At 39.2% G+C, this 24807-nt stretch overlaps 1 protein-coding gene and 1 pseudogene across 1 annotated transcript in view; one reads left to right on the forward strand and one right to left on the reverse strand.

The window, feature by feature from the left end:
* Nucleotides 1-24807, forward strand: part of Trim44 (tripartite motif containing 44) — a 105143-nt gene that overhangs the window by 14717 nt on the left and 65619 nt on the right. Inside the window, exons 2-3 of the mRNA XM_005364097.1 lie at nucleotides 3878-3955; nucleotides 22945-23184. Coding sequence (XP_005364154.1) covers nucleotides 3878-3955; nucleotides 22945-23184 — 318 coding nt within the window. The remainder of the gene's footprint in view (nucleotides 1-3877; nucleotides 3956-22944; nucleotides 23185-24807) is intronic.
* On the reverse strand, nucleotides 2124-2244 carry LOC113457984 (annotated as a pseudogene).

Genomic DNA, 24807 nt, shown 5'->3' on the forward strand with positions numbered 1-24807 from the left:
GGGTAGGGAAGAGATTTCTAGGGCCAAAACCTGCTTGTTAGGCCAATGAGAATAGGTTAGAGGAATGATGTCACCAGATAGGTTTTTTTGTCTGATCATCTTGTAAAAAGCAGGATTGTGTCTGGCAACTTAACCCTTTTTTAGGTATTTAAAGTTTCACCCTCTCTGGTATAATTTCTGCTCCCAGCTGTTAGGTGTGAGACCATAGACATTAAAGGCTAAGGACTATAGAAACTGGAGAATTATAAGCCACCACTTAAAAAAAAAAGAAATGACTAAACTTTAGAGCCACAGCTAGAATGGAAATGTCATCTGAGTTGTGTTCAGAGAGCACATCTAAAGCAGATGCTGGGCATGGCTATATGATACCTTTTTCTTGTAGTCTTAGGAAGGGAGGAAGCTTAGTGGGAGAAGACAGCCTTTAGTATATTTATTTATGGAATGAAGTCTGGTGGTTTGAATGTAATTGGCCTCTATAGGCTCACAGGGAGAGGCACTAGTAGGAGGTGTGACTTTGTTGGAGTGGGTATGGCCTTGTTGGAGGAAGTGTGTCACTGTGGGGTGGGCTTTGAGGTTTCTTATGTTCAAAATGCTGCCCAGAGTTTCAGTTCACTTCCTTTTGCCTTCTGATCAAGATGTAGCCAGCACCATGTCTGCCTGTGTGTCACCATACTACCAGCTGCCGTGCTCCCCACCATGATGATAATGGACTAAACTTCTGAAACTGTAAATTGTTGCCTCAATTAAATGGTTTCCTTTATAAGAATTGCCATGGTCATGCCATCTCTTCACAGCGATAGAAATCCTATCTAAGATACCTGCGTTTTACAAAGTATTTCCTGTTGGGGAGGGGTTGAATTGGCTTTGTAGATTTGGAGACTATCATGATTGATCTTGAGGCTGATTTTGAGTAAGTGACTTTTGCAGTATTTGTTTATTCTTGTACTTTTTACATGTCTTTTCTCCCATAAAATGACAGTTGTTGTATTTATGCTTATTTCCTTACTGGTAAAATAAGTGGTCCTGTCCTATCTCATAGAGTTTTTGAGATAAGGAAATAAATTAGTTCTTGTGACTATAGATCTTGCTTTATGCCTGGATTATAATGAGTGTTTCTTAAGATTTTATATTCGCTTATTCATTCAGTGGACATTTTTACACCTCTGTTTGTTTTGAACACTACCTTATATGTCTTAAAATTTTTTAGAGGGTGAGAATATTTGTAGGCATACATGTGTGTGCATGTGTGAAGGTCAGAGAAGAACCAGTTCTCTCCTTCCACCTTTGTGTGGGTTCAAGGAAGTGAGCTCAAGTAATCGGGCTCAAAACCACTGGGGTGACAGTGCCTTTACCTGCTGAGCCATTATTCTGGCCCTGGTAAAGTACCACCTTCTTGATGCAGGGTGTAGGAGATACAGACATTAAAAGATCGTTCCAGCCTTTAAGGAATTCAAAACATCTTGAAGAAAACAGACAAAAATAATAATTAAATGCATGTTTCATTTTTTTTTTAATTCAGTGCTAGGTCATCTTCTAACTATCCTGGCATACATGAACACAATTATCTTTCTCAGCTGTATGCAGTATGTACTATAATGGCTAGCTTTATAGACAGAAATAGAAATGCAGAAGGTAAGATGACTTGCCTACTACCACACAGTTGGTTATAGAGTTGGCATTTGAAACCAGGAAATAAGAGTTGACATTCTGTGCTCATCTCTACAGTGGTCACTAGCCACATATAACATGAAATATGCCTAGTCTGGGTTGAATTGGGCTGTTGAATAAGAAGTAGATTTCAAAGACCTAATTGGGGGTGGGTGGGAACTGTAAGTCAGTCTCTCTCTCTCTCTCTCTCTCTCTCTCTCTCTCTCTCTCTCTCTCTGTCTTCTCTGTCTCTTTTCCCCCACCTTCAGTGTGTGTGTGTGTGTGTGTGTTAGAAAAGTTAATTTATTGTGAAAGGAAGGATTCCCACGAGAAGAACGGGCCAGACTAATAGGTAAAACCTCATATCGAAATTATATGTTGCTAATATTTTAGACATACTGAATTAAGTAAAATGTATTAAAAGTGGTCTTACTTTTCTATTATAGCTACTCTAAAACTTAAGATTTTTTTTTTAAAGCCTACAGCACCCTGTATTCCCAAGGCAGTCTCCTATCCAAGTACTAACCAGGCCCCACCCTGCTGAGCTTCCAAGATCAGACGAGATGAGGCGTGTTCAAGGGTGGTTTGGCTGTAGACTAAAACTTTAGATTTTAGAACACTTACTGTGTGCTGTGCACACTGCTAATACTTCTGCAAACATTTTAATTAAGTTTCATATTGCCCTTTATATTACTGAAAAGTTTCTGACCCAAATAAGCCTCTCCACTGATGCAGTAATCCAAATCAGATCAAATCAAACCGAATTAGAAAAAGCCCAGGTTTAATGGATACAGATGCTCTAAGATGACTTTCCAGCCCCCCAGAGAGGAGATGGGAAAGCAAGACCAGAAAACCACGTGTTCTCTGGGGGACAGATTAAATACCCTGTGGGAGAGGTCTTGTGCATCTCTGGGGCATGGTCTTTGTTTGGCCAAGGAGTCTGGACTCAGGCGCTCCACGGGAGGGGACTTGGGGTAGAGCTTCCATCTGAACATTCCAGATTCTTTGAATATATGGGAGCCAGGGCCTGGAGTGATGCTTCCATCCAAACATCCCCATTTTGTAGTCAAGAGAGATGATTGTAGTGATGAACCGCGGGCAGGCCTACTTTTCATCCCACCCAGCTCCCGCACGGCTAGCTTAGCCCTGGAAATAACAACACACAAATTGTATTCATTTAAACACTGCCTGGCCCATTAGTTTCAGCCTCTTATTGGCTAATTCTCACATCTTGCTTAACCCATTTCTAATAATCTGTGTAGCACCATGAAGTGGTGGCTTACAGGGAAAGATTCAGCATGTCTGACCTAGTGGCTGGCTCCATGGTGTCTGACCAACTATGCTTTCTTTCTTCCAGCATTCTGTTCTGTCTACTCCACCTATCTAAATCCTGCCCTATCAAAAAGCCAAGGCAGTTTCTTTATTAACCAATGGGAGTAACACATAGACAGATGACTCTCCTCCATCAGATGATTTTGAGAAATTCAATAATTTGTTCTAGGTTAGTTAACTAATTGGTGCCAAACAACTTCAAAACCATGTCTGTCAAAAAACTTGGGTTCTTAACTAGCGTATGGTAATTTCGTTTGAATTTAAGCCTGAGATGTTTTATTTTTGTAGGTACATATAATATTGTATACATCTGTATCTAATACATAAATCTTCAAAATAAAACTCAGTAGTCCATAAGATAGAACTCTCTTTTGCAGGGTCTTGAAGGCAGGCACATTGGCGTCTGAGATGAGGCAGTGAAGTCATCCTCTACCAATTGTATTTATTTAATTCTCTCTCTCTCTCTCTCTCTCTCTCTCTCTCTCTCTCTCTCTCTCTCTCTCTCTCTCTCTCTCTCTCTCTCTCTCTCTCTCTCCCTCCCCCCCCTCCTTTTCTACCCCTGTCTCTCGTCTTCCTTCCTTCTTTTTTAGCCTGGCTGGTTTCAAACTCACAGAGATCCTTCTGTCTCTTCCTCCTGAGTACTGGGGTTAAAGGGAAGTGCTACCATACCCAGCCACATTGAGGTTAATTTTCATTCCAGTCTATTACTTCATCCTCATTGTCCATGGATGGAGGAGGGAGGGGCAGCACACCCTCCTTAGTTGTTTAGTTCTTTTATCTGATGAGATGACGGATTTGTTTTCTGTTTTACTGTCCATTCTCTCCTGAAATCTTTCCTGTTTGTTTTGAGAGAACAATGATATGCTACTTAGTGACTCTTGACTGTTTTTTCTCCTAGAGCAAAGATTCGGGTGGACTGAAGGCGGCTATGATAGAGTTGGTGGAAAGGTTAAAGTTCAAGAGCTCAGATCCTAAAGTAAGTATTGTTTTGGAATTAACTGGGTCTTGGTAGCTCAAACATTTATTCTCCTTGATCTGAGTACAGGAAGTGTTAATGATTATCTATCTGTACTTTCTGTTTATATCCAATTAAGCCTCACCATCAAAAACAGTGTTCTTATATGCCTGGAGAAAAATCATCTATTTCCCGTTCTCTATTTTATGACTTATAACACATAATCCTTAATTGTTGTTGGTTTTTTTTTCCTTTCTAAATGGCAGAGAAGTGCATTTTTACTCTTTCCTTATCAGACCTTTGAGACTTTTGTCCTCTGTGTTCCTTAGATGTACCCAGAGGCATCTGAGTAAGATACTGATCAGCGTAATTCTGGTCCCAGGACACCCAGCTAGTTGGTGCATAGTACTAATATACCTTGTCAGTCCCTGGCTTGCAGAAGGCAGCTGCCCATAAGCATGCCTTTGTCCTCGTTATTTGGAGTCTGGTCTAGGAAATTATTTGAGCATCCCAGCTACTTTGCAAGATTTGGGGAGCTGGAGGATTGAGATTCTAAGAGATACAAAACTGGAGTGGGGTGAGGGTGGAGGTGGTAGGCTGGGAGCCGAGTGTGCAGGAGGAGTTATGACTAATAAATCGCTTCTTACTGAGACACTTACTGAAGCACTACTCAGTATTGGGACTAGATGACTCTTTGGGAACTTAGAGCTCTCACAGGTAACAGGGAAAGGAACATGTTTTTATTTTTATGTGTCTCCTGACAGCCAGGTTCTGCTCTAGGGATCTTACATAGTTATGTCAAAATATATAACAAAATTTTAACCATTTAAAATGTGTGCTTCAGTGGCATTAAGTTTATTTGGAGTGCTCTGCAGCCATCATCACTGTCCACCTCTGGTATGTTTTTATTGTCAAAAACTAAAACTCTGTCCCTATTAAACACAGCATCTCATTCTCATTCCCTTTCTATGTTTTTTGATGATCACAAAACCCTGTGGAGTAGTTCCTTTTCCCAGCTTAATTTATTTTATTTTAAGGATAGTGAGGCTTAAAGAAGTAGATTTATTGCTCCAAATCTAGTGTATTGTGGAGATGAGAGTCAAATGACTCTAATGCCTTTACTCTTGTTTTCATTTCTCACTGCAAACCCTGAGGTCTCATCTTTGTGCTTTGTAATCATGTTTTTAAAACTGAAATGCCACAATGAAACAAAGCCATTTGCAAGAATGGGCTCTTTAATAACTGCAGCCATCAGTAATTTTCATATGACACTGAAAATATTGACATTAGTAGTATCTCCTCTTTTTTAAATAGGTAAGGTTCTACGGTAGTGAGCATCTAGATAGAAAAGTAGATTGTGTAACCTTAGCAGCTCTCCTACCTAGAATAGGAGGACTCCTGCTATGAATAATTCTTCCCATTGATAAAGCTGAACCAGCTAAATACTAAAGGTAACTGAAAATATCCAAACACCTTGAGGAGTTTCTTTGATTTTTATGGGTAACTGTCTCTGCCATACCTGTGTGTTTGTGACTGGCAAAGCAGTAAAAAGGATTACTGTTACAGGCTTTGGCTTCCTTTATGAATACAGTCAGTGCTTCTTTTAGAAACTTCCCAGAGAGAAGAGTCCAGCTAAAGTGGATGTAGCAGTTTTCAATCTGTGAGTCAACCCTGGGGGTGGGGGGGTGTCAAGTGACTCTTTCACAGGGGTCACATATCAGATACCCTGCATATCAGATATTTACATTATGATTCATAACAGTAGAAAATTACGGTTATGAAGTAGCAATGAAAATAATTTTATGGTTGGGGGGTCACTACAATGTGAGGAACTGTATTAAAGGGTCACAGCATTAGGTGGTTGAGAACTGCTGCCTTAATGTAAGCTATAAGATAAGGGCCTGACTTGATGTTAGGTGTGTGCCACACTGTCCACCCTTTTACCTGCAAGCCCCCTTTTAGTCTCCTGCATGAATTTGCTTCAGTGTACGTGGAGCTGGCTTGAGAAGAAGTGAGTTTTAAGTGTGGAGTGACAGCCCTACCAGGAAGAAGAGAGAAAAACAGGCCACCTTTAATATAAACTTTTCGTAAAGAATGTTCTCAGTAGTCAGTTACCTTCCAGAAGTTCTCCTAACTTTCTGTCTGTCCTGTCATCCTGCAGTACTCTACCATTCCCTCTTTGGATTGGCTTGCATAAGAAGGGTAGACTAGTTCAGGCTCTCTGACCTGTCATTTCACTATCTCTGCCCTACTTCTAGAACCCCTAAAACATCCCGAAGCTTGATTGTACAGACAGTAAAATCTACTACCAATTGAATTTACTCTAAAGGATTATGTATTTATTATTAATTATATGTGGGGCTCTGTCAGCATGAATGTCTGAGCACTCCATGCATGCTGTGCTCATGAAGGGACTGGGGTTACAGATACCTTGTGAGCTGCCATCTGGGTGCTGACAATCAAACTCAGGGCTTCTGGAAGAGCAACCAGTGCTCCTAATAGCTGAGCTATTTCTCCAGCCTCTGAGTTCACTTTTAACTGTGCTAGAGAGCAAGGGAAGATGCTTATATTAACTCTTTTCTATAATTATGAAACATTTATGCTTATAGATAAAAGATGCAGATATTCATAAAGGAAAGCTAGAGCGAATTCCCCTTTAATTACAACTATTTTAACAGTTTAGTGTATAAGCTTCTAGATATTTTTTGAATTTTAATATTTTGCAAAAATTATATGATGCCTATGGTTTCATGTTGCTTTTTTCACTATACAGAATATTCTAGATACTCTTTTGTGTTGACAGATAGAATGTTAGTTACTTCTATTGAAAGATTCAGGTCCTAGTTAGCTTTAAATGTTAATTTGACATAGCCTAGTGTTTTCTGGGAGGAAAGTCTCCATTAGGGAATTGCCTGGATCAATTGGCTTGTGAGTCTGTCTGTGAGTGATTGTTTCAATTGGTAATTGATTATGGAGGGCCCAGTCCACTTGGTATCACCTTACCTAGGCAGCTTTTATTTTATTGTTAAATTTTATTGTTCATAAAAATCACCCAGGGGATTTATTAAAAGTTCTAAGCTGGGCGGTGGTGGCACATGCTTTTAAAATCCCAGCACTTGAAAGAAAGAAAGAGGCAGGTGGATCTTTAATAAGAGTTCCAGCCCAGCCTCGTCTACAGAGTGAATTTCAGGACAGCCAGAGCTACGCAGAGAAACCTTGTCTTGAAAAACCAAAGGAAAAAAAAAGAATTTCAGGCCTGCCCCCAGAGTTTTGAGATTCAGTTGATGTGGACTGACATAGTCCCAGACTTTGAGAACCACTGTGCTAATCTTTGGGCTATTTTCCTTGCTTTTTGTTTGTTCGTTCTGTTTTTCTGCTTTCTTCAAATAGAAAAGCATCTAAAAATAAGACTAAATGATTTTCAAATTTGAAAAAGAAAATGAAATATATAAAAATCCAGTCTTAGCAGGCAATGGGGATGCACGCCTTTAATCCCAGCACTCAGGAGGCAGAGACAGGTGAATCTCCGTGAGTTTGAGGCCAGCCTGGTCTACCAAGTGAGTTCCAGGACAGGCTCCACAGCTACAGAGAAACCCTGTCTCAAAACAGACAAACAAAAATCCAGGCTTAGGAAACAAGAGTTGGACAGAAGTAAGAAAGAAAATGGGGGTGGAAGAGGGAGATGGAAAGTGGGTATGGTCTGCAAAAGAGGCTGGGATGGTTTCAAAGTCTCATTTTTAACAGAGAAATAGCAAGTCAGGAAGAAGGAACAGGCTTCAAGAAGGAGTGTGAACAGAGGTGTTGAGTCAAGACAGGAGAATAATTAAAGACTGTGCTATAATTCTAAGAATAGGTTGAGTTCTGAAGCTAGAAAAACCATAGAAAATATCAAATCCCAGCCACTAGAAGTGACCTTGAAAACAAGAATCAGAACTATTAATGGATAAGAAGTTCCACATTTCTGGAGGAAGCTGTGCACGTGTGTGTCACTTTGGTGGAGCTTGTTTTAAAGGTTACCTGCCTCCAGATAGCTAGCCATCTCCTATACTGTGGATAAAGACTACTTTTATAACAGCCTTGACTTTGTGAAAAATGATTGCTGGGAAGCTGTTGTTTACATAATAAACTGACTAGATGTGTTTGATATTCAAATTGTAAAAATTTCTTTTCTAGCAAAACTTTCAGGAACATGTTACACAAAACATGGTTTGTTTGGTTTTTTTTTTGTTTTTGTTTTGTTTGTTTGCATGTGCATTCCTTATATATCTGTTCAGCTTAGTGAAATAGGAGATTTTTAATCTATGAGCAATGCCTTAGCCTGTTATCTCAGTACTTAAGAGCTAAAGCAGGACCATCATGAGTTCTAGTGGATTATACAGTGAGACTCTGTTTATGTGAATAAAATAAAGCAAATAAAAGGGTATAGTCATTTAGGTGCATACCTGTGGCAGAATGGGGGAATGCTGGACTTCTAAGAAAATTAAAACTGAGTTTATCTAAGAAAGCACTGAACCAAAAGCATAACATACTAGTCTTAATCAAACTAACCTTTATGCCATTAGTAACAGATAATTTCTCTATTTTGTGTTATTTACTTTCTTCCCCTCAGAATATGCTTTTCCTTCTTTCCTTTCACTAGTATACTTAAACATAAAAATAGTGTGGTTCTATAATTCATAATAATCTTTTTCTAATATTTAAAATTACTTTTATGTGTGTTTTGCCTGTGTGTATGTATGTTTACCACTTATGTATCTGGTACTCATGGAGACCAGAAGAGGGTGTCCATCGGACTGGGTAGTCATGTATCACCCGGTAGGTGCTGGGAATTGAATCTACATCCTCTAGAAGATCAGCCAGTGCCTTTAGCTGCTGAACCATCCCTCCAGCCCTCATACTAAGTTTTCCAAGTAGTTTTAAAGATAGAAGCACCTTGAAACTATCAGAGTAGGTTGCATTCTTCTTTCTGACTAAAGTGGGAGTAAATGTAGAACCTGGTTCTAGCAGTCAGGTCTAAGGCATAGCCAATTCTTCTTTTTCCTTGTTGCAAGCTTCTAAAGATACTCTACTAAAGAGTGAAGCCAAAAGATGTCTAGCAGCATGAAGTTTGTTAGATAGATCTAAGGATGAATTTCTTGTATTTTGTAATTACAAGACCTTTATGGTCTTTTTTTTTTTTTAATAACTGATATCATTGTCGTGGAACATAACCTAGTTTGCCCTTCTGTGCAGAATTATAGGGTTTTCATTTAAGAACCATAATGGTTAATCAAAACCTAACTTGAATTCTTGTTAATATTCTGTTATTCACAAGAGTATTGCTTGTCTTGCACCAAGACAGAAACACTCATTGGACAGGGTTTATTCCACCAGCTGAATTAAACACTCAAGATAGCTCAGCTGTCAAAGGAGCATATGAACATGCTCCTTTGAAAATTAGTTACCCGTTTCTGTGTTTTTAATTTAAAAAGCTGTAGATAGGAATCTTGGAGGGTATAAGTCATTTTTATTTTGTTTTCATAATGTCAACATTTACTAGCATGGATCTTGACACATAATAATTGGTATATATCATTTATTACAACACCCATGAAATAAAGAATTTGTCCCATTTTATAAATGAGCAGGTGAGACTTAAAGTAATAAAGTGGCTTGCTAGTAAATGATGGACCAAAATTTAACTTTTTTTTTTGGACTTTGCGTATTTTTTTTTAATTTTTTTTTTAATTGAAAAAGAAATTTCTGCCTCCTCCCAGCCTCCCATTTCCCTCCCCCTCAAAATTAAACTTTTTGATACTGGTTCTCTCTTAGCTGTCCTGGAACTCAGCTAGGTAGACCAAGGTGGCTTCAAACTCACAGAGAGTCTCCCACCTCTGTCTCCCAAGTGCTTGCACTGATGGCATGTGCCCCCAAACCTAGCTAACTTTTGGCTTGCCTTATTCCATGTTCTTGACCCCTACACTGGATTGAATACAAACAGATATAGGCTACACATGCATGTAGACTGTCACCACTTTCGGTAGGACCCTTCTCCAATGAGTTTTCCCTCACATCTTTCTTTCCCTTATTGGGATCCTTCAGCCAAAATGGCCATAGTCCCAGAGCACCGGAATTGGTAGATGACCTTTTCTAAAAGATGATGTGGAAAGACAACAAAGAGCCATAGCATCCCGAGCATCTGGCTCTGACTGCGGCACAACTCCAGCTACTTTGGTTGGTCAAGGACAACAGTAGAGAAAAACACTCCTTGTTTCTCAGGCCAGCTCTAGCTTCTGGCATAGGAGCCACTCAGGAACAGCTGTGGCCCCTTTAGTCTCTGTAGACATTCAGAGAGCACAAAGGGGAAAACAAGTCTCTTTCACTTCTTCCTTATACCCTTCCCTTTATCCTTGTGAAAGGAGACCTCTTCTCCTTGCTTTTCCCTTTCCCCTCTACTCTAAAAGTAATATTAGTTCTCTGTAAACATTTAGAAAAGAACAGAAAAGTATAAAGAATAAAGAAAAACAGTATCACTTATTCTTCCATTGCCTGTAGTGGGTTATAAAGTTTGGGAGTTTTGTTAATGCTGGTTCTTGAATCTCAGCTATTTCACATAATTCAGTGTTCTAAGATTTGGTTAAACCAATCCAAGGTGCAGGGTTAGTGACATTAAATGAGAGATGCTAAAACTTAGGATACTACTATATTTTGCCTTTCAGGCTGTGTGTGTGTATACATGTACAAACACATATACACTATATATATGTTTTGTTTTCTGACCTTTACTGCTAACAACCTTTATAAATGCATATATTTTTATCATTTGAATAAACTTTGATCCTTGAACCCCAGTTTGGGGCACTAGAATCATGAAAGCCAATTTGCCTTTACTGTTGAATAGAAATTTCACTTAATGAGGCCCTAGGTTTTTGGTGGCATGACCAGATTCTGTGCAGTATTTTTGTTTGTATTTTGGTAAATATGACAGTTGTAGTCTAATGTTTTTTGGAAGAGGGAAAATGTTATGCAGAGTTGGGTTCCTAGTCATATAACCACCTAATTCGTTGCATCAATATCCTTACTGGTTGATATGTCTTACGGTGACAGAATAGTGCCCCGTTGTAAAGCGTCATGACCACTTGCTCCAATCCTCCCACTCCATAGATGAAGAAACAAAACCATGTTCAAGACTTACCAAGTAGGTAAGGTATAACAAAGATAGGGGATATCATATCTCTTAAATAAGTTTTTAAAAAGTTATTCACAAATGATGAAATAACATATAATTCTACTGATATTATAAAAGCTCATATTGGATAAATTAATAGGAATACAAAGTAAACTTGGTGTTGTCTAGGACCAAGGGGAGGGGCAGCGGTGACAACTTGCAAGCATGGGTTTTCTTTGAGGAGTAATGAAAGACTCAGAGATGGATGGTGGTAATAGTTCCACAACTGTGGATATACCAATAACCTGACTATGAAAAAAGCTGAACTGTACTACTGTACCCCCTTTTCTTTTTTGAAGACTAGGTCTGCATGCATATCCTTGACTGTCCTGGAACTCGCTCTGTAGATTGGGCTGACCTTGAACTCATAGGGGTCTATTTGCCACTACCTCCTGAGCACTGGGATTAAAGGCGTGTTTCATGATGCCCAGCTCTGAAGTGTACACTTCAATGAATGAATTATAAGACCTGTGGGTCTTACCTCAAGAAAGTCCTTGGGGAGACAAATTACTGCCTGATAATTTGCTCCATCCTTCCCTTGAAGTGTTAGCCATGAATAGTGTTTTCTTTTGCTTTAGACAGGGATAAGGGTCAGGAACCTGCTGTTCACCTCTGACAGGGAGAAGCAGTGTATGTTCTATAGTTATTCAGAGCTCAGGCTTCTGGACAGCTCCTACCCCAAGAGTAGCTCTAACATGGGTAGCTGTACAAGCTTGGGCAACTCCTTTGCTTAACTTTTTGATTATTGGGTTTTTTGTTTGTTTGTTTGTTTGTTTGTAAAATAGGGGATATTAGTATATACTTCAGAGGTTGAGAGGAAGGCTATAGGAGATAAAGTGCTTAGTATGACATCCTGTTAGTGGTGGCTACTACTTGCCCTTCTAGTCCTAAGGAATCCCTTTAAAAAGGGGACAAGTGGATCTGGGGAAAGCTACTTCCCTACAGAATTGAGATTTTTTTTCCAATCTTTTCTGAGAAAAAAAAAGCTACCCACTTATAAATAACTAGTTTCTATATTTGGATCAATTAGCACTTCTCAGACTTAATAATACTTACAGATTGTAGGTTTTAAGGGCCGTTGATATCTCTTTGAGTGATAGTGATATGCAGATAAATTGAGTTAAATTCTCACATTTGGGATATCTGGCTGGCTCATTCTGCAGGCCTGGGTCTGCCTGTCAAGTATGTGACCTTGTTCAGCCTAGCTCTCTGCTAATGCAAGTCAAGACAGATATAGCTGCCTTGAGTGTGTGCAGCTGTATGTCAGTATTCCTGATAGAAACAATGCACTGCATAACATCTGTTGTGCTGTTCTGGACCAAATTCCCCAGCAGAACTGCCTGGTGTCAAATTAAAAGAAAAAGCAGTTATGTTTTCTTTAAGACCATGCCAGGTGGTGTATCCCTGCTTTAAAGTAAATGCCAGTAAGATTCTTTATTTTTCCCCCCTGCTCCCTCTTGTTTCTCCTGCAACTTTATCCTTTGACTATAACTCTTTCTTATTGGGGCCCTCAAAGCATAAGGATCTTCTACATACATTGTCTTTTTAAAATGGTTTTTAAAAGTAAGGTGGCAGCTGGGTGGTGGTGGCGCACGCCTTTAATCCCAGCACTCAGGAGTCAGAGGCAAGCAAATCTATGTGAGTTCGAGGTCAACCTGGTCCACAAGAGCTAGTTCTAGGACAGGCTCCAAAGCTACAGAGAAACCCTGTCTCGAAAAACAGCAAAAGCAAAACAAAAAATAAGGCGGCAATGATTTTGAGTCACCAGATAGCATTATTAGAAAGCAAAGGGACTGAGCATTAAGTGGCTTAATAAAACCAATTCATTGCTGTATTCACCCTTGCTCCTTTTCACACTGATGGGAGACTTGATGATTTATTCTGCTGAGTGCTTTCAGAGGGCAGTGGAGCTGTCCATACTCCTCCATGGCAGCCACGCTGCTTCATGTTTTAAGTGTAGATTGTATTTGACATTTAATTTAGGAGCCTGGGAACCTAGATATAAAACTCTACTATGATAACAGTGATAAAACCAGCTAGACGTTTATTTAAGAGCCTGCATCTCCCCTGCTTTCCCTCCCTTTTCCTGTTGTTAAACCTTTCAAGAAATAAAATTACAGTATACTCAAGAAAAAGATGCTTTCTTTGGTAACTTAAAACTAAGTCTTCAAAGTACAGCTCTCAGTCTACTGTAGTCTATATGTAGATGCTTTTAAGGCTATGTGTGTAAAAATTTGAGGATAATGCCTCTCTAATTGTCTCAGCATTTAGATCGAGCACTAAAATAAACAAAAATTGAAATAAATTTTGGAAGGTCACAGACTTTATGATGCTGATAAGTTTTTTTTTCTATGTAGAGTTTATTTAGACTTTCAGAGCAAAGTATTTATATCAAGTATGACATGCTTTTCTTTCCTCTGAAGATGAAAAAATCAGATGACCTGGCCCACATAGCACAGTACCTATTACCTGTCAGTGTGCTGGAGCCTTTATTCAATTTTATCTCTTAGAGTAGAATTAATCATGTTGTGTTGTAATTAATAATCTGAAAATGGAAATTTTTATTTTGTGGTACTGGAGAGTGAACTGAGGACCAGGTATATGCCAGGCCAAGCATCTTATCACTGAATTACAAACCTAGGCCTCGAAATGGAGACTTTTGAGGATATATGAAACAAGGAGTGAGCCTTTAGGGACCTGAAAAGCATGTCAGTTAATGAGCACTGTGGCTCATGGTTCTTGGTTCTTGGATATATAGATGTTGCTAAAATTCCTTCCCTTGAAAAGCGAGGTGAACAGTGTCTACTCTTCCTCCTAAGGTCTTAATGACAAACCAAGTTACAATTCCACTAAGGTTCACCCAACCAATGAGTTGATTAAACTTCCTTACAGAGCAGTGGTGAGGGGTTATGGACAGTAGGACGGGTGACTTACAGTATCACCCAGGAAGGATGGTAGCTTCCCTATAGCTGTGTAGACAGAACCTCTGCCCCACATCATTCCCCAACTATATTTGTGACCTCTAGCCTTTCCCAGAGACCAAAAGGCCATGTGTACTTAGGGCAGAATTACCTGCAACTGGTTGGGAGGGTTGACTGCATATTCAATTAAGGGTTTCATGATCCTTTCCATCCCCTTTCCAAGAAGAAACATCAACAGACAGCAAGCCCAACTGTGATGGTCTTTGGTGAGCAGGTCCAGCTGGAATCCTGAAGATAGTAGTAGTTTGGTTATGAAGATGTCTTATACAACACAGGCTACCAATTTCCCACAGGGAAGAAAGGTTTCATCTGCACAGAAAAGGAACAGGGTACGAGGCAATTTGTGAGACCAAGGAAACTACTATGTCACAGACTTTGTATAGGTGCTAAAGAGCAGAATTTGACTTATCCTTCCTACACATTCTGCTTTGCTGCTGTTGTAGTCTAGGCTATCTGAAACGATGCTCAGAGAGGTCTTGTCAAACCAGAGAAGGTGTACATTGCTTCCTAACAACCCGGGGCTCCTAAGGCAAAGAGATTCTATATGACAATCCCCACTTTTCCCTTTGTGCTCTAGGAAACTAGAATCTCAATCCCCAAGTGTAGAGTCTCTCTTTAAGAAAGCTTGCAAGGAGCTCCTTATGAGAGCCCAGTGAGTATCACACAGACGCCCACAGTGACTGTTCAGATACTGCTATCTCTCAGCAGCAGCAGATTACTCACTGGCCTGTGTGCCTGGAGAGTACACACAACTCTTCCCATTTGTTATTTTATGCTAAAGTCATAAAATATCTATGAGAATGTTGTTATCCTACTTACAAATAAACTTTTCTTTGCTTAAGCCTCAAGAAGTGGCTTAGCAGAGCCGAACCTGAAAACCATTTTTCTAGTACATCAGGTACCCTGGGCTGTATCATTGTGATTCCCTGCAGGAAAGAGGACCTTGAAAAGAAAATTCCATATCAGGTGTCCTTCTGGTTCCTGGTGGTATGCAGTTCTTTTGGAGGTAGAGTTTCCCAGATATACAAGTAATTGACTTTGTAGGGAAGGTATTTGGGTAGAAAGACAAGTAAAATGGAGGTTGAGAGTTGAGTTTTTTCCCCCTGATTTTAGTGGAATCACTTTGAGTTTCTCTCCATTTAATTTGACGTTGGCTTTTGGCTTGCTGTAAATTGCCTTTATTATGATGAAGTATATTTCATGTATTCCTACTCTTTTTAAGACTTTTATCATGAAGGGGTGTTACATTTTGCCAAAAGCTTTTTTGGCATCCAATGAGATGACCATGTGTTTTTGTTTTTTTCTTTCAGTTGGTTTTATATGGTGGATTACATTGTCTGATTTTCATATTCTGAACCATTCCTACATCTCTGGGATGAAGCCTACTTGGTCATGGTGGATGATCTTTTTAATGTGTTCTTAGATTCAGTTTGCAAGTATTTTATTGAGTATTTTTGCATCAATGTTCATGAGGGAAATTGGTCTATAATTCTCTTTCTTTCTTGAATCTTTGTGTGATTTGGGTATCCAGGTAACTGTAACCTCATGAAATGAATTGGACAGTGTTTCTTCTGTTTTTATTTTGTAGGATAATTTGAGGAGCATTGGCAATAGCTCTTCTTTGAAAGTCTGGTAGAATTCTGCACTAAAACAGTTTGACCCTGGGCTTTTTTTTTTTTTTTTTTTTTTGGTTGAGAGACTTAATGACTGCTTCTGTTTCCTTGAGGGGGGAGTTATGGGTCTATTTAAATTGTTTATCTGCTTTTGATTTAACTTTGGTAAGTGGTATCAATTGAGAAAATTATCTATTTCTTTTAGATTTTCCGATTTTGTGTAGTAGAGGTCTTTAAAGTATGACCTAATGACTCTTTGTATTTCTTCAGTGTCTGCATCATCTCTTCTTCTCCTTCTCCGTCTTCTTCTCCTTCCTCTTTCTCTTCCTTCTCCTCCTCTTCCTCTTCTTCCTCCTCTTTTAATTATATATATATTTTTAAATATTTATTTATTTATTATGTATACAATATTCTGTCTGTGTGTATGCCTGCAGGCCAGAAGAGGGCACCAGACCTCACTACAGAGAGTTGTGGAGCCACCATGTGGTTGCTGGGAATTGAACTCAGGACCTTTGGAAGAGCAGGCAATGAATGCTCTTAACCTCTGAGCCGTCTCTCCAGCCCCCTTAATTATATATTTTTAATTAGCTTATAAAGTAGTGGGTTTCCACAGGTGTAGTGATGGGCCGAGAAGGCCTGCTTTTCGTCCTGCCCGGCTCCCGCATGGTTAGCTTTACACCAGAAATAACAACATACAAATTGTATTCATTTAAACACTGCTTGGCCCATTAGTTTCAGCCTCTTATTGGCTAATTCTCATATCCTGATTAACCCATTTCTAATAATGTGTGTAGCACCATGAGGTGGTGGCTTACCGGGAAAGATTCTTGCCTACATCTGTCTCGGGTCGAAGAATCATGGAGACTGACTCACTTCCTTTCTTCCCAGCATTCTGTCCGGTCTATTCCACCTATCTAAATTCTGCCCTATCAAAAAGCCAAGGCAGTTTCTTTATTAACCAATGAAAGTAACACATAGATAGATGGCCCTCCTACACCACATAGGTTTTTCATACATCCTTAGTTTGAGTTAACCAAACCACCACTTTATCCTGTACCCTATTTCCCCACCCTCTCACCCCTGTTTAAGCTTCTGATATTTCCTTATGTACTTTCATATATGTGTTCTATTCTCTCCTAACCTACTGCCCCCTCTTCTTCTCATCAGATCTTTTTAGTTTCCTGAGCTCATAGAGCTCTAAGTTACACACACAACTCTGAAAATTCAAAGCTAGGATACACGTATGAGGAAGAATACTTGTTTTGTTCTTCTTTCTGGACTTGGGTTAAGAGGTGAGTCATTTTTAAAATTGCTTTAGTCTTCAGTAGGTAAAATAGGTCTTCTTTGTATAGGCTCAAACATATTATAAGTTATATGTGGTTGCCCCCACAAACTTTTAGTGTCACTTTCTACCTCCCACTTCATTACAGTAGCTGTCTTTTTAGTTTATGCTGGGTTCAGATGGAGAGGACACAGGAAAACAAGACAGACTAGAGGCATTCTTGTCAGTTTTTATAGGTCCAGGAGGTCCCTGGAGACTCCTACTTTGTAGTCCTGGAGTGCAGGTCATCCAGAGTTCTTTTTTCTCAGAAGTGATACTAGAATTTTGTGACTGTGATCTCAGTTTCTACTCTGAGGTCAGGCAAAGACAGAAGCATCTTAAGAGCAAACAGTAATGGCAAGTCAACATGAACATGCCATCCCTGGTGAACTGCTTTGTGCTGCTTCCATTTCAGTGCGTGTCACTGGGTTATACATCAAGTTGTCAATATAGTAAAGTCACAGCAGCTGACAACAGGACAAGCAGACCCATGAGGAGAAGATGCTTCACAGCGGTGCTGCCCCCATAGTGGATAGATGTTCATGTCTCTTGGTAAAGGCTGTTCATCTTTTGACAATTGGACTATGTCACTCTTAGGTACTTGGAGTGTACAGTTGCTGTTCACTTCTCGATTTGATTAGCAGAGTCATATGCTTATTGGGCCCTTTCAAATACCAAAACCTATATTGGTTTTGTTTTGTTTTTTTTTTTTTTGCTTTGTTTTGTTTGTTTTGTTTTGGTTTTGGTTTTGTTTTTTTTCTTCACTCTTTGGGGGCCCGCCACCCAGCTCCCAAATAAATACATGAAGACTTATTCTTACTTATGAATGCCTGGCCTTAGCTTGGCTTGTTTCTAGCCAGCTTTTCCTAACTTAAATTATTCCATCTATCTTTTCCCTCTGGGATTTTACCTTTCTCTATATATCTTTCTTTCCTTAGTCCATGGTTGATTGTGTGGCTGGGTGGTTGGCCTCTGGTGCCCTCCTCTCCTCTTTTTCTCAATCCTCTCTTCTCTTTGATTTACTTTCTCTCCTACCTAGCTATTAACTGTTCAGAGCTTTATTAGACCAATCAGGTGTTTTAGGCAGGCAAAGTAAAACAGCTTTACAGAGATAACAAATGCAGCGTAAAGGAATGTAACACTTCTTTGCATCATTAAGCAAATGTTCCACAGTATAAATGAATGTAACATATCTTAAACTAATATTCTATAACAGAAACCTCCGAAACACATTGTCCTCTGATATACATGCTTAAGGCATGCATGTTTATGTTATGGAAAGAGAACAGTGGGGGAAAGCGAGGAACTAGCATAATACCATATGTAGGGAGCTCAAAAGCTTAGGCTCAAAAACCAAATTTCACAGTTTAGGGAATAAATACCAGAGGAAAATAGAGGAAGCATGGAGTATTTTGATTGAAATTTTGGATTATTGTCTGAGAGAATGTGGTTTGGAAAGTTAGAGGTATAAACCAGGTCAAAAAAATCAAAGCTAAGGTCTCCCTTCCAATGTGGTGAGAATGAGGAATATAAATAGTCTTTAATATTGAAAGGATCAAAGGCGGTGTTTGAAGTCAAGGTCAAAAACCTAAGAATTCAGAGCCAAGGAGAGATGAGAAGGGAACAAAAACTAAGATATAGTTGGAAGTTGTAGCTGGATTTGAGGCATAGGTTCACATCAAATGTCTTGTCACTTAGAATTTTGTTTCAGAAAGTTGGTGGACTGCATTAGGGCGACAATAGACTGGGCAAAGGAGGGCTGAACAGGAGAGCTGAAGCAGGGGTCTGGGTGTTTAGTGAAGATCAGTGTGAGGTGGAGAGACCTCCAGCCATACTGTAGAAGGGCAGAGGAAGTGTGGTTTCCCTCAGAACCAGCTGCCTACTGCTATGAGCAAGCCCTGGGAAGAGGAAGATGAAACTGACCCGAGTTGGTATCATAGATACCTACCTAAATGCCCTTACTTTGAATGGGAGGTAGGAGGGCACATCAGCATTTGATGAAAAAAAAAAAAAAACCAAAATCATATAGTTAGAAGGCAGGTTATGTATTCATAGTATACAAATTTGGACTCCAGTTTGCCACTTACTTTGGGCAGAGTTAGATTTCTTTCCTCACCTTAGTTTCTTCATCTGTAAAATAAGTATAATGATAGCTACCTCACAGTACCACTGTAGTGGCTAACTGAAGTAATCCACACCTAGTGCTTCCTATAGTCCCTAACGTGAGAGACACTGGTAAACAAAAGCAGCAGTGGTACAGAGGAGTGGGTGGTGATTCCATTTGAAGTGTGTTGGCTTAGGAAATAGGAGCGTGTCCAGCACAGCAGAGAAATACTGAGGTGAGTTACATGGAGAGACAATCCAGACATCACAGGCATTCTCTCAAGGGAGTAGTAATTGTATTCCAAAGATGGGATAAAATTAGGAAAGCAAAGTCTAATGTTTCTCCTTGCTTCCCGCAATGTCCAGAGACTTTCGGTTGTCACAGCTGAGGTAGGGAAGATGCTGCTGACTATCATATAATGCCTTAGCTTCTCTTCACAGCAAGGAATTGCTAGCTTCAAGTGTCAGTGGTGCAGGAATGAAAACTCTGAATCATAGTGACCTGCGAAGAGTGTATAGAATTTCCAAAAAGAAGCTGGTAATGAGGGAGCTAGGAAGTGCAACAACTGTGAGAGAGAATTAGGCTGCAGGCCTAGTGCTTTGTTATCAACACAGGGCTCATGAAGGGAAGTGTAGAGCAGACACCACACATGGCCTCTTTTCTCTGGAGGCATGCAGGGAAGATGGGAATGCTAGTTTAAGAAAGATTGGGGTGCTTATTTGTTTGTTCTTTGATTTTTGTGCTGCTGGGGCTCTGAGCCAAGGACACTGCATACCGGAGGCAAGCACTCCACTACTGGGTTGTAGCCCAACAGGAAGACTTGAAATATCACTTTACTTAATGTCTTCTTGAACATTCTCAGTGTCAAACCTGAGGAAGTTGGGTTTCTAACTAGGTCATGAGAATGACTTTACTGAGAATGTTGGTGATGGAATGTAGTTCAGAGTTCACATCTGCTATGTTTCTAAACTGCTTGATAATTTTCATAGCCTGAGAAATGCACTGTTTTATTAATAAACTAGCTTTTCCAGTCATATATGAGACATGAACTTGGGAGATCTTGTCATTGAAAAAGACCTAGTTTTCTGGAATACAGTTTTTATTAAGTCATGATGCTTTCCAGCTTTCCATGAAGCTTTTCATTCTTCTTGTTCTTTTAAAGCTACCTCTGATTAGTAAAAAGAAATAAAATTTGGTTTCCTATAGTTCAGCTAGCAAAGAGTTAATAGCTTTTAGTTCATGTCAAATGCTTTGCATAGATATTGTTTTTAGTACACGTTTTTTAATCCAAGGTTTATGTGTCCAATTATGCATGTGTGAAGTGCCCGTCTACATATTTCTTGGGCCTAGCCTAGCTAGGAAATATTAAATACAAGAGTATATAGAATATATCATGGGATAAGATTTAACTCTTTAAGATATAAATCATTTATACTGGTGGGGACCTTATGAGAACTGATGTATTAAATATGGAAATAACTTAGTAGAAATGAACTTCATCACCAGGTGTGGTGATGGTCTTCATAGGTCCTTTTTCTTGTTACCTATAGTTCTAATTCTTCAGTGTGTGTGTGGTGCACATACACATGTACAGTCTGTATGTAAGTGCAGAAATTGATGTGCAGTGTCTCTAATAATTGCTCTTCATCTTTCAAACTTAATTTTTCATGTGTATTGTGTATGATTGGCATACTTGTGTATGTGCATGTTTGCATGTGTTTAGATGTATGTCTGTATGCATGTGGAACAAAGCTTTCAGTACAGTTAGTCTCCTGATCTTTGTGATTACAGATGGGCTGCAATGCCTACTTGACATTTACATGGGTTCTTGGGATCTGAACTCTGCTCCTCACACCTGCAGGGCAAGCACTTTAATCTCTGAGCCATCTCTCCAGTCCTACCTTATTTTTAAGACAAGAGTTCTCACTGAAAGAAAGAGCTCATTCTTTCTCTTAGTCTGACTAGCTAATGAGCTCCAGAATCTGTCTGTCTGCTCCTGCCCCAGCACTGGGGTTACCAGTGTACATTACTGTACCCATTTTTATCTGAGTGCTGGAAATATGAATGCAGGCCCTCATGTGTACACAGCAAGTACTTTAACAAATGAACCGCCTCAGCCCCTTTCCTGTTCCTTTTCTCAGGCACACAGAGTATGGATGGTTGTTTTAAAACACCTATGAAACGGAGGATGTAGCTCAGTGGCAGAACATTTGCCCTGTACTTGTAAGGCTCTTGGTTTGATCCCAAGTACCACAAAAACAGCAAAGCAAAATGAGAAAATACAGTTTTTAAAATAACTTATTTTATTCTCTTAGGTTTTTATTTTGTTTGCCTTTCTTATTTCTTAGCCAAACACTGCACACACGTGTGTGTGCGTATGTGAATGTGTGCATGCGTTTGTGTGTGTGTGTGTGTGTGTGTGTGTGTGTGTGTGTGTGTGTTTGGTTTATAGTTGTAGTAAAATAAGACAGTAGCATTTTTTCCTACTACATTGAAAAATGTAACAGTTTGATATTATGCAGTATTGATAAGGTTGTAGAGCAGTGCTTCCTTTTGCACAATGTTGTATAATTGCTCCATCCTCTTCAGAGAGCAGTTTGGCAGCATCACAATAACTTTAGCATATGTATGAAATCAGCAGCACAGTAAGTTTAGCATATGTGTGAAATGGCTTACTGACTTAAGAGATCTCTGAAGACACTCATGTCAATATTAAGAGTTATTCCTCAGATATTCATTGTTGTAAAAATTTAGAAATTGCACATTTCTGTTATGAGAAGAATGAATGGGATATATCTTTATATTTTGCAAGTGATAAAAAGTAATACAAAAGATGAAGGTGCTTTCTGTATTCACCAACATTTTAAATGGAAAAGCAAGACGCAAGACATAGAAGTGTATATTCATGGTAATCTATTTTTTTTTTTTTTTTTTTTTTTTTTGGTTTTTCGAGACAGGGTTTCTCTGTGGCTTTGGAGCCTGTCCTGGAACTAGCTCTTGTAGACCAGGCTGGTCTCGAACTCACAGAGATCCGCCTGCCTCTGCCTCCCGAGTGCTGGGATTAAAGGCCACCACCACCGCCCGGCTCTATTTATAGAAACATTATCCAGTTTTATGTGTATGTGAGTAACCAATAAAAATTAGAACACATACTGAACTGGTAGTTTCTTTGGGTTTTATTATTGTTACTGTGTTTTGACTTTGCAAGACAATCTTACCATACTGACCAATAGATCTCAAAACTTTGATTCTCCTACCTCTGCCTTCTAGGTACTAAGGTTTCAGGCAAGTACTACTATTCCTGGTTCAAACTTTCTCCTCTTCCCTTTTTGTTTGTTTTTGAGACAGAGCCCTCTATAGCCCAGCTGTCCTGGAAGTCACTGGTAGTTTGTGCTAGCTTTGAACTCTTGATTCTACCTCAGACTCTGGCATGCTGGGATTATAGACATGAGCTGCCGTATCTGGCTAGAAATTATACTTTTTTATCTTATATATTCTTCTATTATAATTTTTAAAGTAGTTATATATTACTGGTTTATAAATCAGTAAAACCCAAAGCAAAAAAAAAAAAAAAAGGAATTAGTTCCTGAACAATAAAAAGTTACCAGGAAATTTGTCAAAGGTTTGGAAGAATATTGTTGAGAGTGTATTTCTAAGACTTCAAAATGGGACAGCAACCATAATTTGTATTTTGAGCAGGACTATGTAGCACTATTAAAAAAAACTCTACCTTTTCTATTTCTTTATGTTAAATCTACACTTCTTTCATATCTGTGTTCTACAGGTAACTCGAGACCAGATGAAGGTATTTATACAGCAGGAATTTAAGAAAGTTCAGAAAGTGATTGCTGATGAGGAGCAGAAGGCCCTTCATTTAGTGGACATCCAAGAAGCAATGGCCACAGCTCATGTGACTGAGATACTGGCGGACATCCAATCTCACATGGATAGGTTGATGACTCAGATGGCCCAGGCCAAGGAACAACTTGATACCTCTAATGAATCAGCTGAGCCAAAGGCAGAGGTAAATGAAAATGCTGGTGGTTTTTAGCAGGAGAACTATGGGGAGCCTGACTGCCTTGTTTGTTAATTATGGAAATGCCCGCGTGTGATCTCTAAACATAATAAACTATAATAAACATAATAAACTAAAAACTTGGAGAAGAGTTCAACTGGTATAGACACTAGAGTGCAGGTATTAGGTACTAGGGTCTATACCTGGCTTTTTGGCCTGGCAAAGTATTATCCAACGTAATTTAAAGGAAGAGAGAGACATCTAGAAAACCTAACTAACATGACTACAAGCTTGACTATTATAGATGAATATCTATTAACATATATTTCTTAATTGTACATTCATTTTTAAATGAGCTTAACAAACAATACCTTAATCAAGAGCAGAAATATACATATAACAAAATTGACCTTAAATTTGTATCAATAAACTAAGATGCAATGCAAATCTTTATTACATATCCCCCTTTAAATGTAAACAAACATTTATAAACAATATTTGGGAATTTGGATGTAGTTCTCTCCAAACTGCTTCCTGCTTTTTGTTGGGCAAAGTAATTTTTGGGGGTGTTTATGGCGACCTTTTGGGGGATCTTGGTCCACCAAACCACACCAGTGTGGAATGATTCCACAGGTTCTCATCTTCTTTGGAAACAAAAGAAGAACCTCTTTTCCAAAGCAAGGTATCCTTAGACCCAAATTTTGGAATAAAGATACCTTTAAAATATATAGGTTGGTTTAGCTTAGCATCCCATACAATGAAATGTCTCTCTCTACTTAGCTCCTTCACAGTCAAAAAATTCAAAGAAAACACAATAATATACACAATCCAGACTCTCTGTAGTTTCCATCTTTATGTGGCTTATTTTTCTTAATTTATTACTTTTTCTACAAGTTTAGTATTTATTATCTTTAATCCTTTAATCTGTGACTGACTGTACTCTTTTATATTACATTTAGTGTCTCTTTACTCCTTTTCTTTTCTTTCCCAAGCCTACGTACATTTTTTAAACACAGTGTATCTCATTTAGAGGTCTTTTATGTCTGAGTCTGTCCTTATTGCATATGTGTAATCCAGGACAGCTTTTTAAACTGCTAAGCACTTCTTAAAAACCTTAGTAGCAGCATATATAGGGGAAATACAGCCCTGCCTACTTGTTCCACCCAGTCTGTTCACTACCTCTGAGACTGCCAGGTGGGAGCTGTCCTTACCCTCAACTCTGATAACCAGTTGGCCCATGCTTCCACCAAGTAACTTGCAGCACCCATTTAAATGCTCGGCATTCTGAAAGAGCCAGAGTTCACACTGGCAGCACTGCCCATAAAGCGGCCCTTTCAAAACACTGTGGCTTTTTTCTGCTACCGCTCAACTTTTTTTTGGCCTAGAATTCCTTCCCAAACTGTCAGGTTTTAAGTGGATTTTAGTTGGCCATGTTGGTGCCAATTTGTTGTAGGGAGTCCCGACTGCTCAGACTCCTGAAATAATCACACAGAAACCATATTATTTACAATACTGTTTGGCCTATAGCTTAAGCATATTTCTGGCTAACTCATCTCCATTAATCTTTGCATCACATGAGGCTGTGGCTTACCAGGTAAAGTTCCAGAGTCTGTCTCTGTTGGGAGTACATGA

The sequence above is a fragment of the Microtus ochrogaster genome (assembly GCF_000317375.1).
Source record: "Microtus ochrogaster isolate Prairie Vole_2 chromosome 14 unlocalized genomic scaffold, MicOch1.0 chr14_random_1, whole genome shotgun sequence".
Lineage (NCBI taxonomy): Eukaryota > Metazoa > Chordata > Mammalia > Rodentia > Cricetidae > Microtus > Microtus ochrogaster.